Source organism: Epinephelus fuscoguttatus, linkage group LG5 (assembly GCF_011397635.1).
Source record: "Epinephelus fuscoguttatus linkage group LG5, E.fuscoguttatus.final_Chr_v1".
NCBI classification, from domain to species: domain Eukaryota; kingdom Metazoa; phylum Chordata; class Actinopteri; order Perciformes; family Serranidae; genus Epinephelus; species Epinephelus fuscoguttatus.
Window position 1 is genome coordinate 1,771,398 of NC_064756.1, and position 14,219 is coordinate 1,785,616.

General features: G+C 42.9%; 1 protein-coding gene across 5 annotated transcripts; it reads left to right on the forward strand.

The window, feature by feature from the left end:
• The first annotated feature begins 43 nt into the window (after nucleotides 1-43).
• On the forward strand, nucleotides 44-14,187 carry LOC125889522 (protein IWS1 homolog). Of its 5 annotated transcripts, XM_049577589.1 has the most exons (17): nucleotides 44-269; nucleotides 1,791-1,873; nucleotides 2,943-3,723; nucleotides 3,874-3,933; nucleotides 4,707-4,923; nucleotides 5,102-5,159; nucleotides 5,236-5,345; nucleotides 6,468-6,618; nucleotides 6,703-6,785; nucleotides 6,954-7,083; nucleotides 7,195-7,312; nucleotides 7,386-7,497; nucleotides 7,755-7,811; nucleotides 8,621-8,677; nucleotides 8,789-8,900; nucleotides 10,140-10,288; nucleotides 12,108-12,245. In XM_049577589.1, the coding sequence occupies exons 1-16, from the start codon at nucleotides 227-229 to the stop codon at nucleotides 10,260-10,262; spliced, it is 2,295 nt and encodes a 764-aa protein (XP_049433546.1). In that variant the 5' UTR covers nucleotides 44-226; the 3' UTR covers nucleotides 10,263-10,288; nucleotides 12,108-12,245. The 5 variants fall into 5 exon arrangements, with proteins under 5 accessions (XP_049433546.1, XP_049433545.1, XP_049433547.1 ...); XM_049577588.1 differs by lacking the exon at nucleotides 10,140-10,288 and having other exon boundaries at nucleotides 12,108-14,187; XM_049577590.1 differs by lacking the exon at nucleotides 10,140-10,288 and having other exon boundaries at nucleotides 4,710-4,923; nucleotides 12,108-14,187.
• Nucleotides 14,188-14,219: the final 32 nt, after the last annotated feature.

The following is a 14,219-nucleotide window of genomic DNA, read 5'->3' on the forward strand; positions in this document are numbered from 1 at the left end:
CCATCTCGTCCTGCGTGTCGACAGCACATCTGCGCATGCGTATATTACGGAAGTGACACCATTTTGGATCTCCGGGCTACAGTAGCTCGCTAACTAGCTGTTAGCTTTCGACAACGCATCGTTACTTTGATCGGGTTTATTTTTCCCGCTCTGATATCAGACGTTGACGTTACCGGAGAGCTTTCCGGTGTTCGGATCTGAACCTGAATCTTTCTTCGTCTGAGAAATGGACGGAGAGGAGGACGACTTCATGTCCGCGAGCCACTCCGGTAACACACTGCTCTGCTTTGTTTCCTAACAAGCTAACAAGCTAACGGCTACATGTGTTGGTTATAAGTGGGTCTCAGGTGAAGTTTCAGGTGATGAACATGTCGGACACACTGTTAGTCACTATCTTATCAGCACGATGCTTGTGAAGAAGTGTTACTGTGGTGTTAGCATTAGTGCTGCTGAGAAACAACCAGGAAATGGGTCTAATTTTAGCCTCGGGAGCGGTGCGCAGGCGGATGTACAGCCCTGCTCATCGGTCGCATTTTGTCTTTAAAGTTTAAAAGAAAATACAAAATGAAAGCCAAGTGTTTAATGGATAACGTTCATACAGCGTTGGGTAAAGCGGGGGCTCCAGTCCGACTTGAATCCGTCTGTAAGCCGCCTCCTGTCGGTTAGCACCGTGCGGACACAGCCGCTCTGGATCAGCAGCGTTGGGTTAAAATAGAATAAAAATCACAGACCTTTGGATATAAAGGTGTTGGCTGCATGCCGAATTGAAAAACAGACCTAAACATTATATCTACCAATGTTGTCTGGTTATATTATATCTTACTACTATGTGGTATTTACCCGTCAACCTTCAAATGCTTGATATTTGCATGGAGTTTGGTGTGCAGGCTGTGAAACTGCCTGGAGTCTGTCTGTCTGTAAAGTGAGTTTACCCACACATTAGACCCAGTACGGCTGCCGTAGATTGAGATAAAGTCAGCCTCCTGCGGATCAGATCCGAGATCATCTGCAGGATATTTATAGCACAAGTGTGATGTGGGGAGCTACTGTAGCAGCAGTGCTGGCGAATGACAACCATAATATTGTTTCTCTTTAACTTAATGCAGGTTTAAAATCTGTCTCTGTGACATGATGAGCTTGAACAGTGTTAATGATGATAGTAATAAACATGGGTCTGATTTGAAACTGCAGGTGAGTCAGTTAGCTCCTTAAACTGTCTTCTGCTGCCTGTTATTTACCTGTCAACCTTAAAATGCATGACTTTTGAATGAGGTTTGGTTCACAGATTAAAAGATCCTGATACCTGTTTGTTTCTTAAGGGGATTTTCCCTCTGAAAGCACCACAGTAAATGCAAACCTGTTGCAGACCCATGCAGGAAACCACCTTGATACCCACATCTCAGTTTATTTTATTTTATATACTTCATTAATCCTCCTGAGGGGAAATTCAATCCAATTAGCTGCTGTAGGGTCAACCAGAATCAGGTTACTGCAGGTCCTCCTAGTGTCTCCAAGCCCCAGACTCTCTCCCTTCTCTCCCACAGGATGCCTCGTCTCTGCTGGTGTTCACAAGCTAATTAGAGATACAGGAAATAAAAACATGACAATAACCAGGCACGTTGTGGTCCAGTAGAACTGGGTTTCCTGTCTCATCTACACATCTTTCTACCAGAACACTCTCATTCTTCTTCTCGTCTCCTGGCGCTCTGCAGGTGTTTGACATCAAGATATTCTGTGTGATAACACTGAGATGCTGAAGTGTGTCACTGACCTGTTGTTGTGTCCTGCAGATGATGGAGGCGGCACGCCAGTTCAGGACGAACATCCGGCATCAGATGGCGAGGAGGCGAGGAGCGACGGACATCAGTCTGAGGTCAGAGTGAGGCAGCTTCACCGCCGCCTCAACACCAGCTCTGCATGTCGTGTTTATGTGTCGCAGCTTCTCTTAGAGCACGCTTTGGGATTCAGTGGAGCAGAATGGGCAGAATATGACGGAGGAACCCAGCTGGGAGATTTAATTATTATTATATTATTTGTGCATCAAAACATACCAGAATATTATAACTTCCCAACCTGGAGGTCAGAGCCTTCAGAGTCACAACATGACACTAAAGATAAAAAACAAACCTTTCTGCAACACAAAATTCTGTGAAGTTTTTCAGAACGTTCTCAAGGCTTAGACCGGAGAACTTTACGTCTTCATGCCTCCACAAACTGTTGAAAAGACAAAATGCAAGATGGAAACACAACTCTGCAGTTTAAAGAGTGAGCTCAGTATCTTTTAAACTGCCATGTTTTTGTGTCTAAGCGACTGACGCCAACAACAGTTTTCAAACTGGTCCAGTATTGAGAGAGAGCGCTGCAGTGTAACCACTCTGGGCATTTGTGCACCGTCAGTTAGCGTCCATTGCAAGTGTTTGTTTTTGTCACTGACAGGCTCAGATTGTTATTCTAAGTGTCTGACAACATTATGAAAAGATCCCTACAGAGATAGAGCTTTGTGTTAAAGAGTCAGATCCTTTAGTTTAACCAGAAACAGCCCTGAAATCACCATCACCAAACCCACCAGACTCCATTTGAATAAACACTCATTTTATCATCTTTAAACACACTTTATTCAAAACTGACAGAAACAAAATAAAACTCATAGAAGCTGCTTTGGTTCCTCTTTCAGCTGTTGCAACAATCACCAGCTCTGGTTTGGCTGAAATGAACCCTTAATTCCCTCAGTCAGATGTGACAGCACGGTGCATCCAAACAGGCTTAAATTACTGTTTATTTGAATGCAGTCTGGTGGGTTTGGTAAAGACAATTTTAAACAACTTGTCGTTCAACTACTTGGTAAAAAAAGCACATGTCAGCTAACCTCTGCCCCAAAACTTGAGACCTTTTTCTAAGTCTCTTTGATGAGACTGTGGCTCTGACATTGTTTGTCTCAACAGGACGACGGCAGCAATGATGAAGACGCTCCCCACGCCATGAAGACCAGCGGGGTGGCCAGCGGCTCCGACAATGAGTTACACCAAGGAGCCGACAGTGACTCAGAGGGCGAGGCCCCCAGCCGCCGTCATGACGACAAAAGTGACTCCGACGGTGAGGCTGGCAGGGGCCGCCACAATGACGACAAAAGCGACTCGGAAGGCGAGGCCCCCAGGGGCCGCCGTCGAGATGATGACAAAAGTGACTCTGAGATGGAGGCTTCACGTCCCGCTGACAGCGATGATGATGACGACTCGCCGGTCAAACGCAGGATGAGCGTCTCAGACAACGAGGAGGAGTCGCCCGTCAAACACGGAGCTTCAGACAACGAGGAGGGGGGAAGGTCACCTCCCGCCAATTGCAGGGGGAGCAGCTCGGACATGGAGGAAGGAGAGGAGAGGCCCAAAGCGGCCGCAGAGAGCGACTCGGAGAATGAGGAGGACAAACCTGCGGCATCTCCCGCCCGCCGGTCCAATGCAGACAGTGACTCTGACACAGAGACGCCTGCCAGACGTAAGGCGGCACAGATAGACTCTGACGAGGAGGAGGAGGAGAAACAGCAGGAGAAGGCGGAGGGAGGAGGAGGAGGAGGAGGAGGGAAGTGGAAGGCTGTGATGCAGTCTGACAGTGAGGACGAGGAGGAGGAGGGACAAACGAGGAAGGCTTCAGCAGGAAGTGATGGAGAGCAGCAGCAGGAGGAGAGGGAGCAGAAAGATGACAGTGATGACGAGGATGAGAAGCCAGGTACTGACCTGAGGCCAGCTGCAGAAACATCAGCCGTGCCTTTAAAGCTGATTGGCTGCTGGCCACTGATTGGCTGCTGGCCACTGATTGGCTGCTGGCCACTGATTGGCGTCCTTCATGAGTATTGTGTTTTATTGTGTGTGTTTGCAGTGAAGAGGAAGAAGGCCATCCTGTCAGACAGTGAGGATGAGGAGAAAGCAGACAAACCAGGTAAGACGACACGATCTCCACACTCGAGCTACATGCTGGTTGTTTGTAGGATGAACTGGAACACGAGGGACGCACAGATATGGATATTTACAACCGATACGACAACTAATGATTTCACATTTATATTTCCAGAAGAAGTATAACCTGTAGTTTGTGTCACCTGAGTTGAATCAACACTGTAGCTACAGCGTACACTACACGTCGACTGTAGCATCACATGGTTAGCAGTTGTTAATAAGTTTACCAACAGTGTGGAACCTTTAAAAGCTCAGTGTTGGATGTTAGCCGCCCGCTGCTGCTAACTAGCTCGTGCTAACACTCTGGAGACGGTCCTTCAGTGCCATGTCTGACCAGTGTCCGGCAGTCAGAGATCAGACCGTCGGCGCCGTCCTGCTGTCGTCCTCTGAAGCTGTGAAAGACGTCCACACTGCGACATGTTTCGCCCTCCTGACAGCTGCTGCAGTTGTTGTTTTTCTTCTCTGTGTTTATTGGCGGCTCACAAACCAAGTTTAAAGGTACATGTAGCTCCGCCCACTGTGTCAGTGTGTAGATGCTGCCCTTGGCAAGTCAGTAGAAGCAGTCTGGCTTCATATTATCGGCGTTATTTATCTGCTATAGTTGTAATTATCGGAATAATGCGTACATGTAAAAATGTCCCATATATGGTCCCTGAGGAACACCAGACCTGACTCACCGTGTCCACAAACTTGTGGCCTTGTAGTTTGTCCCAGAAACGCTCCATCTCTCGGTCTCGTGTGTTTTTTCCTCCTCAGCAGTGAAGAGGAGTCGTGCAGTGTCAGATGACGAGAACTCTGACAGCGACGGCGGCTCTGTCGGTCCCGATAAGAGTCTGGCCGCCAAACTGAGAGAGCTCGGCTCGGACAGCGGGAGCGAGGACGACGAGAGGTTGAAGGCCACGGCCACGGGGAAGAAGGACGAGAAGGCGCTGTTTGGCAGTGACAGCGACTCTGGAGACGGCGATGAAGAGGAGTAAGTACTGCACTCCTCCCTGCGTCTTACAGTCGAACCTGTCTGTGACTTCAGGGACATGTAGAATATTTTCATCTGATGAAGCTCAGTCACAATCTGTTGTTGCAGTCAGTGGAAACATTGTAGAGCCAGAAGTGAACGCTGCAGGTGTGACCTTTGACCTCTGTGTTTCCTCCAGGAAAATGATCGCAGACATTTTTGGAGAGTCTGGAGATGAAGAGGAAGAGGAGTTCACGGTAAGTAAAACCTCTTGCAGACTGTTTGATCGCGTCAAAGTCAGCTGATTAAAAACTGTCTTGTCTCCTCGTGCAGGGTTTCAACCAGGAGGACCTGGAGGGGGAGAAGAAGGAGTCCAAGGAGAAACAGCAGGAGGTGGAGGAGGAGTCTGACTCTGATGAAGGAGTCGACCGCAGCGGCCAAGAGTAAGGAGGAGTCTCTTTATAGACGATCAGCCGGAGATGTGTTCAGTTTTTTTTAAATTTAAGATATTTAAATGTTTGGATGTCGCAGAAAAATAAATCTGCACATCAGGTTTGTAACTCGAGATTTTCATGTTATATGATGTATATAAAATACATGTGTACATGAAGGAAGAGACGCAGGAATAGTGCTCATGGAAATTAAGAAAGAAAGACTTATAAAAAGGAAATTACTATTATTATTAATATTAATGATAATTATGCTAATCATGATAATAACAATAAAATACACTAAAAATAGGAAAATAAATGCAAATAAAAATGAAGATAAATTAAATAGTAATAGTGAAAATAAAAAAATAGAAAACAAGACTCACCTAAAATACTACTACTACTACTACTAATAATAATAATAGTGATCATCATGCTAATCATAATATTATTAAAATTAATTAATTAAAATATAACTTAGAAAATAAAGATAAAATTAATTAAATCAGAGAAATGCTAATAGTGATAATAAGAATTAAGGAAAAAATACATAGTTAAAAAACTATAATAGATAATCATCATCATGCTAATCATAAAATGTATTAATTAAAAATCTAAATACAAAAGATGAAGATAAATGTTAAAAATGAAATAGAGATAGTGGTATTAAAGATTATGGAAAAAAATAGTTAATCATTAAAGATGTAAATACAAAAAAAGATGATAATGAAGTAAAATAAAGAAATAGTAATAAAATAAAAAAGATGTAATAAATTCTTCACATTAATAATAATAATAATAATAAAAACAATTACAGATATAACTACAGTAGAAAAGTAAAGATTCATCTGAATTAAAATAGAGATGGTAACAGTGATTAAAAAAAATCAAAGTAAAAAGTAAGAATATAATTTTGTCTCAGCTTCAGACTCCATTTTCTGATAAATGTTGTGAAGAAACTGAATCAACGAGCAACATCTTCACATGAAAACACTTTTATTATATTTTATTATCATTTATTTCTGCTGTTATAAAACTGAAGTGTTAGAACAATGTCTAAGCTGTGGTGTGTGTGTGTGTGTGTGTGTGTGTGTGTGTGTGTGTGTGTGTGTGTGTGTCTCTCTCTACGTTCAGCACCTCCTTCATGTCGGACTTTGACATCATGCTCGCTCGGAGGAAAGCCATGAACAGCAGGAAGCGGCGGCACCGCGACGGGGGGACGTTCATCAGCGACGCCGACGACGTGGTCAGCGCCATGATCTCCAAGATGAACGAAGCAGCAGAGGTCAGCCTGTCAAAATAAAAGCCTCACTGAATGATTTCCTGTCTGTGTTTCACTGTAGTAACGACTGTGTGTTGTTGGTTACAGGAAGATCGAACTCTGAACAGTCAGAAGAAACCAGCGCTGAAAAAACTCACTCTGCTGCCACAAGTCGTCATGCACCTCAAGAAGTAAGAACGCCTCACACCTGTCAGTCTCCAGTGGTCCACTGCATCTCTACTCTTGACTGCTTTACGTCGGTTATTTCATACCTTTAGTTACTTTGATTATTAACACACAACTGATTAATGAGCAGCAGTAACAGCAGTAACTAACTGGTGGTGGTGTTTGTCCCTCAGACAGGACTTGAAGGAGACGTTCATCGACAGCGGTGTGATGTCAGCCATTAAAGAGTGGATCAGTCCTCTTCCAGACAAATCACTGCCTGCTCTCAGAATCAGAGAGGAGCTACTCAGGATCCTACAGGAAGTGAGTACGCACCAGCGGAGGGATGTAACCGTGGTGTTCCTTTATGCATCGATGAAACTCTCCTCCTGATGAGTCTGTTCAGCTCAGTGTTTGACTGTTTGCCCTCTGCAGCTGCCCAGCGTGAGTCAGGAGACTCTGAAGCACAGCGGGATCGGACGCTCCGTCATGTTCCTGTACAAACATCCCAAAGAGTCTCGAGCCAACAAAGACCTCGCTCTCAAACTCATCAGTAAGGACCGCTCTGTCTTTGCGCAGTGATGGGTGTGTTAAGATAAGAGTGTTAATCTCTGTCGTGTGTCCAGATGAGTGGTCGCGGCCCATCTTCGGCTTGACGTCCAACTACAAGGGGATGACGAGAGAGGAGCGTCAGCAGAGAGATCTGGACCAGCAGATGCCTCAGAGACAACGACTGAGGTAAAACTTCCTCCTGACAATGTGACACAACCTTTACCTTCCTCTGACACAACCCTCATCATCACTCTGTGGACAGGAAGGAAAAACACAGTCAGCTGATTATTTTCTGTCCGCCCATTTGTGTTTTTCCTTCCAGCCTCTCCCTCCTTCCTCTTTGTTGTTTCTCTGAATCTCTACCTTCAGTTTTTCTCCTTTCATTCCTCTTCATCCGTTCCATTTCATCCCTCCTCTTCTTCCTCCCCTCCTCCTCCCCCCAGTCAGCCTCAGAAGGTGGAGAGGGCGGAGGAACCTGACGTCTTCTCTCCACCAATCAGGTTCAGTCTCAAAACTGCATGGTGTCACTGCGAGTCCCGCCTCTTACAGACAGCTGTGGTTAAACGCACACAGTTTGGTTTATACGGACTCTCTGGGCGCAGCAGCTGAATGTGACGTGGTCACTTCCTAACACGACCACCGTCAGTCTCCGGTCGAGGCGCCCTGCGGCCTGAAGCTTGTGCCGTGTTAGTGTTCAGAGCATTATTTACCTCTCTGCTCTGGTTGTGTTTCAGCATGGAGGCAGTGTGAGGAAACGTTCACTTGTTTAAGTACAGTTTAGAGGCACCTGTAAAGGGAAACAGCTTTAGCTGCAAGTTACCTCTTACAGATTCAGATTAATTATCCAAAACATCAGTGGAAACAGAATAAATAGAAAGAAGCAAGACATCTCAGCTGTGGTCAGCACTTCCTGTAACTTTTCCCCTCACAGTCTGTCAAGTAACGTGGGGTCAGTTATTGTTGATGTAAATCTGTCTGATGAGACAAGAATCATGTTTCCAGGTGAGTTCCTGTATTTAAAGCCGCGTTTCCACCGAGCAGTTCAGTACGGTTCAGCTCAGATCGTTAGGAATCAGCTGAGGTGTCGGGTATTTTCTTGTTGTTGCACTGAAATGCTGACTAACTGCTGTGAGGTGGAGAATGCTAATAATAGCATGGAGGCTCAGCTGGTGGTGTTTGTGCTGAGGCCAGGCTCTGTGTGTCTCAGCAGACTGTGGACGTTCAGCTCAGTCAGTGATTTCACCCACTGTATAATCTGTCCTGGTGTTAACCAAAGTGTCTGTCTGTCTGTCTGTCTGTCTGTCTCCAGCTCTGGTGGTCAGACGCCTCGAAGAGACCTGGAGAAACAGCTGACCGGGGAGGAGAAGTAAGTTCAGATTAACACAGCCTGTTCTACTAGAATCACATGGAGGGTTCAGCATTATTATAACTGAGTTCCTCCTCCTCCTCCTCCTCCTCCTCCTTCCCGTCTCCACAGAGCTCTGAGACCAGGTGACCCTGGGTTCTGTGCCAGGGCTCGGGTGCCGATGCCCTCCAACAAAGACTACGTGGTACGACCCAAATGGAACGTAGAGATGGAGTCCAACAGGGTGAGTCTGTTTTTACTCCTCAGTCTCCAGGTGTGAACTCAGTCACCTGTAGAGGCTGAGTGTCACCATCAAAATATAAAACACAACAAAAGAATCTGAGCTTAAAGGATGACGTCAGCATCTCTTACCTGTTTATTACATCAACACTTAGTAGGTGTTCATGTGGAGGTTATTATTATGAGGGGGAGAAAGCCAGGTGGGAATGTGTGAGACAGGAAATACACAATTACTTCTCTGGTTGAATAAATATTTGAGTAATAATTAATATCAGAAACAGAAGTACTGAAAGAACTGTGAGAAATAAAAATGAGAAGTAGGAAAAGAAAAAGTCTGCATTATGCTACAAGTGTGCTAAATATAAATGCAAGAATTAAATAAGAAGAGTTTTGTATAGCTGAATTATTAATACACAGATTATGTACAAGTTGGTATATATTGTACAGTATTGCAGAGATGAAAATATAGATAATAAATAAATCATGGTTATAGCTATCTTAAACCATAATTGTAAATATATTATAAATAATACAATATAATAGCAATATAGATAATTAAAAATATATAATAAATATGAATAATTATTAATGTGATTATCATAAAATAATATATAAATAATTATAATTAAAAAGAACTAAGTTTATAATAAATATATTAATATATATATATATATATATATATAAATAACTACAAATATATAATAAATAATAAAGATAATTAAACAAATAACAAAAATCTAATTAAGCTATAATATACATAGATAAAGTTATAATAATAATACATATGAATAATTTTAATAATTATAATAAATAATGTTTGAAATCCATAAAATATTCATAGATAGATAAATCTGTATTGCCTGTATTTCAGTTGAGAACTACTTAATTTACCAATGTAGGGATAGTTTAGTGGACGTCAACATGTAGAAGTGATTCACTTCATTTTCACATAATAATATAAAAACTGCTGTTGTTGTCATTGTTATAATAATTACTGTTATTGTCATCATACCTATTGTTGGTCATTCACATGTTAGAGTTGGTATATGAAATCATATTTCTGCAGTGTTGCTCCACACGGTGTTAAGTTGTGTAAGTTGTCTCAACTTCCTGTAATGACAGAAATGAGAATGAAAAAATTCTGTTAAAAAAAAAAAGACTTGTGGAGTCTGGTTCTGGTATGGAGGGCCGTCTGCACACAGGAAGTGAGGTGTTCAGCTGAGCTGTGATTGGTCCTCTGTAGAGCTATAAGAAAGGCATCAGCCTGCTGGAGAAGCACAAGCGTCGCTTTGCAGAGAAGAGGAAAATGGGCCGTCCGCAGGGAGCTGTCAAGATCAGCATAGAGGGAAACAGAATGCCCCTGTAGTTCCTGCTGTTGGCCTGTGGGGGGCAGTAAGTCCTTGTGCATGGTGTGACAGACGCCTGCGGTGATGGTTCAGTTAGCTGTGTGAGGTGTCTGCAAAGAGTTTTCCCTCTGGAGAAGACGTGCTGCTCTCTGGAGTAGAGCGTCTCTCTGCGGGGAACCATCTTTGTCTGAAAACTGACCTCTGACCTCTGACTCATCTGTGACCACTGGGACCAGCACTGATCTAACTTTCCTCCATTATGTCAAGATATATCCCCTGACCCCTCCCTTCCGTCAGCACGTACATTTCTAAAGTACGTTTCTGATCTGAACACACTCGCAGTCCTGGTGCCTCTTTGTTGTATCATGACATCATCCAGTTCTGCCAATGAAAAACAAGCAGGCGCCCGTTAATGGAGGATCACTGTTCATATTGTAACCTTCACATTAATGACTTGTTACTCAGACTGGACCTATTTATCGTCTCACCTGAACCAACGCAGCCTGTTGGGTAGTTTTAACCCTTTCAGTCTGACAGCCTGCTGACTCATGTATTATTGAACTGTTTCACCTCAGCTGTTGTTGGTGTGTGTGTTTGGCTTGAATTGTCGTCCTCTTCCTCAGCGGACACACACACACAAACACACATCAATTAACAAACATGTTGGGGGGGTTGAGGCTGTGACTTCTGGGATGTTTGGTGACCTCTGAGGGTTTAAACTCTTCCCTGCATGACCCTGGAGACATGAGTTGTGCTGAAGGCCCTGTCCACACATATGCAGATGCTTCTGGGAACAGATACTTGTCCACACAACATTCATTTTACAAAATATCTCCATCCACACTAAAATGCAAAAATGACTTCAAGCGATAACAGTTTTCCTCAGTTTTTTCCTCTCGTCCACACAAACTGAGTTTTAGGTCACTAAAGTGGAGGTTTTTAAAAACGCCCTCCAAGGTGCAGGTTGTAAAAAAAAAAAAAAACAACTCTAGGTACCTTGTATTAGGGGTGTAAATCAACAGTTTGATTGATCAGTTAGATTTGTCGTGATTCAGGGGCCTGCGTGTTAAGACAATGTTATCTGCCCATTTAACGATTGCAGAATCGGCAATTGCAGAAGAAGCTGCCTCCTTTATCTTAACTTTAACTTCTTTCTTAAAGTCCCGAAAACAAACGTCTGTCTGAAAGTTCTGAAGACGAACTTCTTTCTTAAAGTCCTGAAGACAGCAACAACAGGAGACAATTGTGTCCACAACATTGATTTTAAAGAAATATCTCCGTCCACGCTATAAAGAAAAAACAACTTGCACTGCTGGCATCATACATCAAATACCATAGAAGAATTATCCGAAACCGTCGTTCCTGGTGGAATTTAAACCAGGGCGCTGAGGTGGACCAAACAACATTGGGCGCATCAGAGGCTCCCATTCATCTGTGAGATATTTGTGTATTGTAGTCTTACTACCACTCGATGGCTCAAAAAAGCGTCCAAGAATGAGGACAACAGGTCTAAGTTCAGCAGAATAAAATGTAAGGTGCAGCCTAAAATCTAACGTCCTCGTGAGGGTTGAGGGTCGCAGCAGGTAAAACTCAGTTTCTGTGGACGAGAGGCCAAAACGTAGAGGAAGATATCAGTTTTCAAAAATATCAGCATACGTGTACACGGGGCCAAAGAGTGATGAAACACTGACTAAAAATACACTGCTGTTAAATCTTTATAAAACTAAAATCTCTAAAACATGTCACAGATTTAGTGTTTCATCACTTGTTTCTTTTTTATTCAAAGGCGGAGATGGTTAAGCGCATAAGACGACCCTTAACGTGTCGCAGCTTTCTAATCCTATGTTTCTGTTGTCTTCCCGCAGGGTCCGATGAAGAAGGGTATGTCCCGTGTCGATAAACAGATGCGTAGATTTGCCGACATCCGCCGCCTGACGAAGCCGGGTCACGCTGTTAAAATCAGCGTTGAAGGCAACCGGATGCCTCTCTGATTTTAACCTCCATAGTTTTTTTTCGTTTTTTTTCTTTTTAATGTGTTGCTTCCTGAACAATCCCTCTGTTCTCCTGCCCTCCCTCCCTGCTCCTCCTCCTCAGGTCCAGCTCGCCTTACTGAAGGGCTGAGGTCAGATCACTTTGACTTGAGTCAGAATGTGAATATCTGCTGTAAACTCGTCTGGTCTTTGGTTAAATCATGTAAAAGCTTTCAGTCTAATCCACAGAATGATAGATAGCTGCTATTAATGTGAACTAGCATTCAGCTATGTTCATTTTATCTCCCACATTTTAGCTTTAACTCCAAACCAACTGGATTTACAACAATAACTAATGTAATTAGCGTTACCTAAGTTAAATGTAGCTTTCTCTCCAAGTCCATAATGTTAGCTAATGCTAGCTTTACATCTGTGTTAACTAATATAGCTAATGGAAGTGTTCAGCTATGTTAGCTATATTTAAAAACGATCAAAATCTATCTCTCTAGTCTCTGTTACAGTCAACCAGTGTTAGCATTATGTTAGCTTTACCTCAAAGTTAAGTAATGTCAGCAGACAGCCTTATCTGCAAGTCCATAATACTAGCTAGTGTTAGCTTAAGACAACTAATATAGCTAATGCTAGCAGTCAGCTACAAATGATATATCTAAAAACAAGCAAAATCTACAACATTAGCTTATGTTGTCACTTAGCTTTGTTAGCCTTACGTTAAGCAAGCAGACTAGCAAGAGCCATGACTCATTCAACTCAGTCAACCAGTGTAAGCATTACGTTAGCTTTACCCCAGAGTTAAGTTGGTCAGCAGTCAGCCTTACACTAAGTCCACAATACTCGCTGGTCTTAGCTTTAGCCAACAAACAAAGCTAATTTTAGCGGTCAGCTACATAAGCTGTGTCTAACAACTAGCAAAATCTCCAACATTAGCTTATACCATTATTATCTTATCTTAACGTTAAGTCATGTTAGCAGTTAGCTTTATCTTTGAACCTACAGCCAACTACTATAGCTAATGTTAACAGTGTGCTATGTTAATTTTCTCTCATAACATTAGCTTATGTTAGCTGTTAGCTATATTAGCACTAGCTCTAAACCAGCTGGGTCCATGATGTTGGCTAATGTCAGCTTGACACTAATAATACCAGTTAGTTACATTAGCTTTAGCATTATGGACTTGAAGATAAAGCTAGTTTTATCATTTTAGCTAATGTTATGTTAGCGGTTATCTACATTAGCTTTACCTCCAAACCAATGGGGCCCTCAATGATGACTAATGTTAGCACAAAATGCCAGCTAATGTGAGCTTTACATCCAAGCTAACTAATGCTAGCAGTCAGCTATATTAGCTCTTTCTCAAAACTAACAAAATCTACATTAGTTAATATTATCAGTTAGCTGTGTTAGCCTTAACTCAAAAGCAGTGAGTACATTAACGTATGTTAGCAGTCATGTTAGCATATGTCAGCACTTTATTTGCTTTACCTACAAGCTAACTCAGTTAGCAGTCAGCTACATTAGCTTAACTCTTAACCAGTCTCATCTTTGACCCTGCTGGTTCAAAGTAAAACCTAACGTAGCTGATCGAGAAATTGTTTCGGTGACATTTTGTGAGTATTTTGTCCAAAGCACCGTCACATTTTCCAAAATTTCCAACATTGGATTTGAGAACAAAATCTTCCCTCATGCCCTTTTTGTTTCTGAATGTGAAGGTGTTTGTGTTTTGCTAGTAGGCTGGACAGACCTCTTCCTCCTCTTCTTCCTCCTCAGTCTTTTTTGTCCTCTCTCTGCTCCCATAGCGGCTGTACAGAAGTATGTAAAGTGTCTGCAGGACTGAGTTCACACAGGTAACACAGTGGGCATCAGATCTCGGTGTGTGTTGACTGTGAATCAGCCTGTGTGTGTGCACTGTGTTCTGAACAGGTGATACTTTTCTTAATAAAGCGACAACAGAAACTCACCTCTGCCCTCTGAGCTCATATGTTTATTATA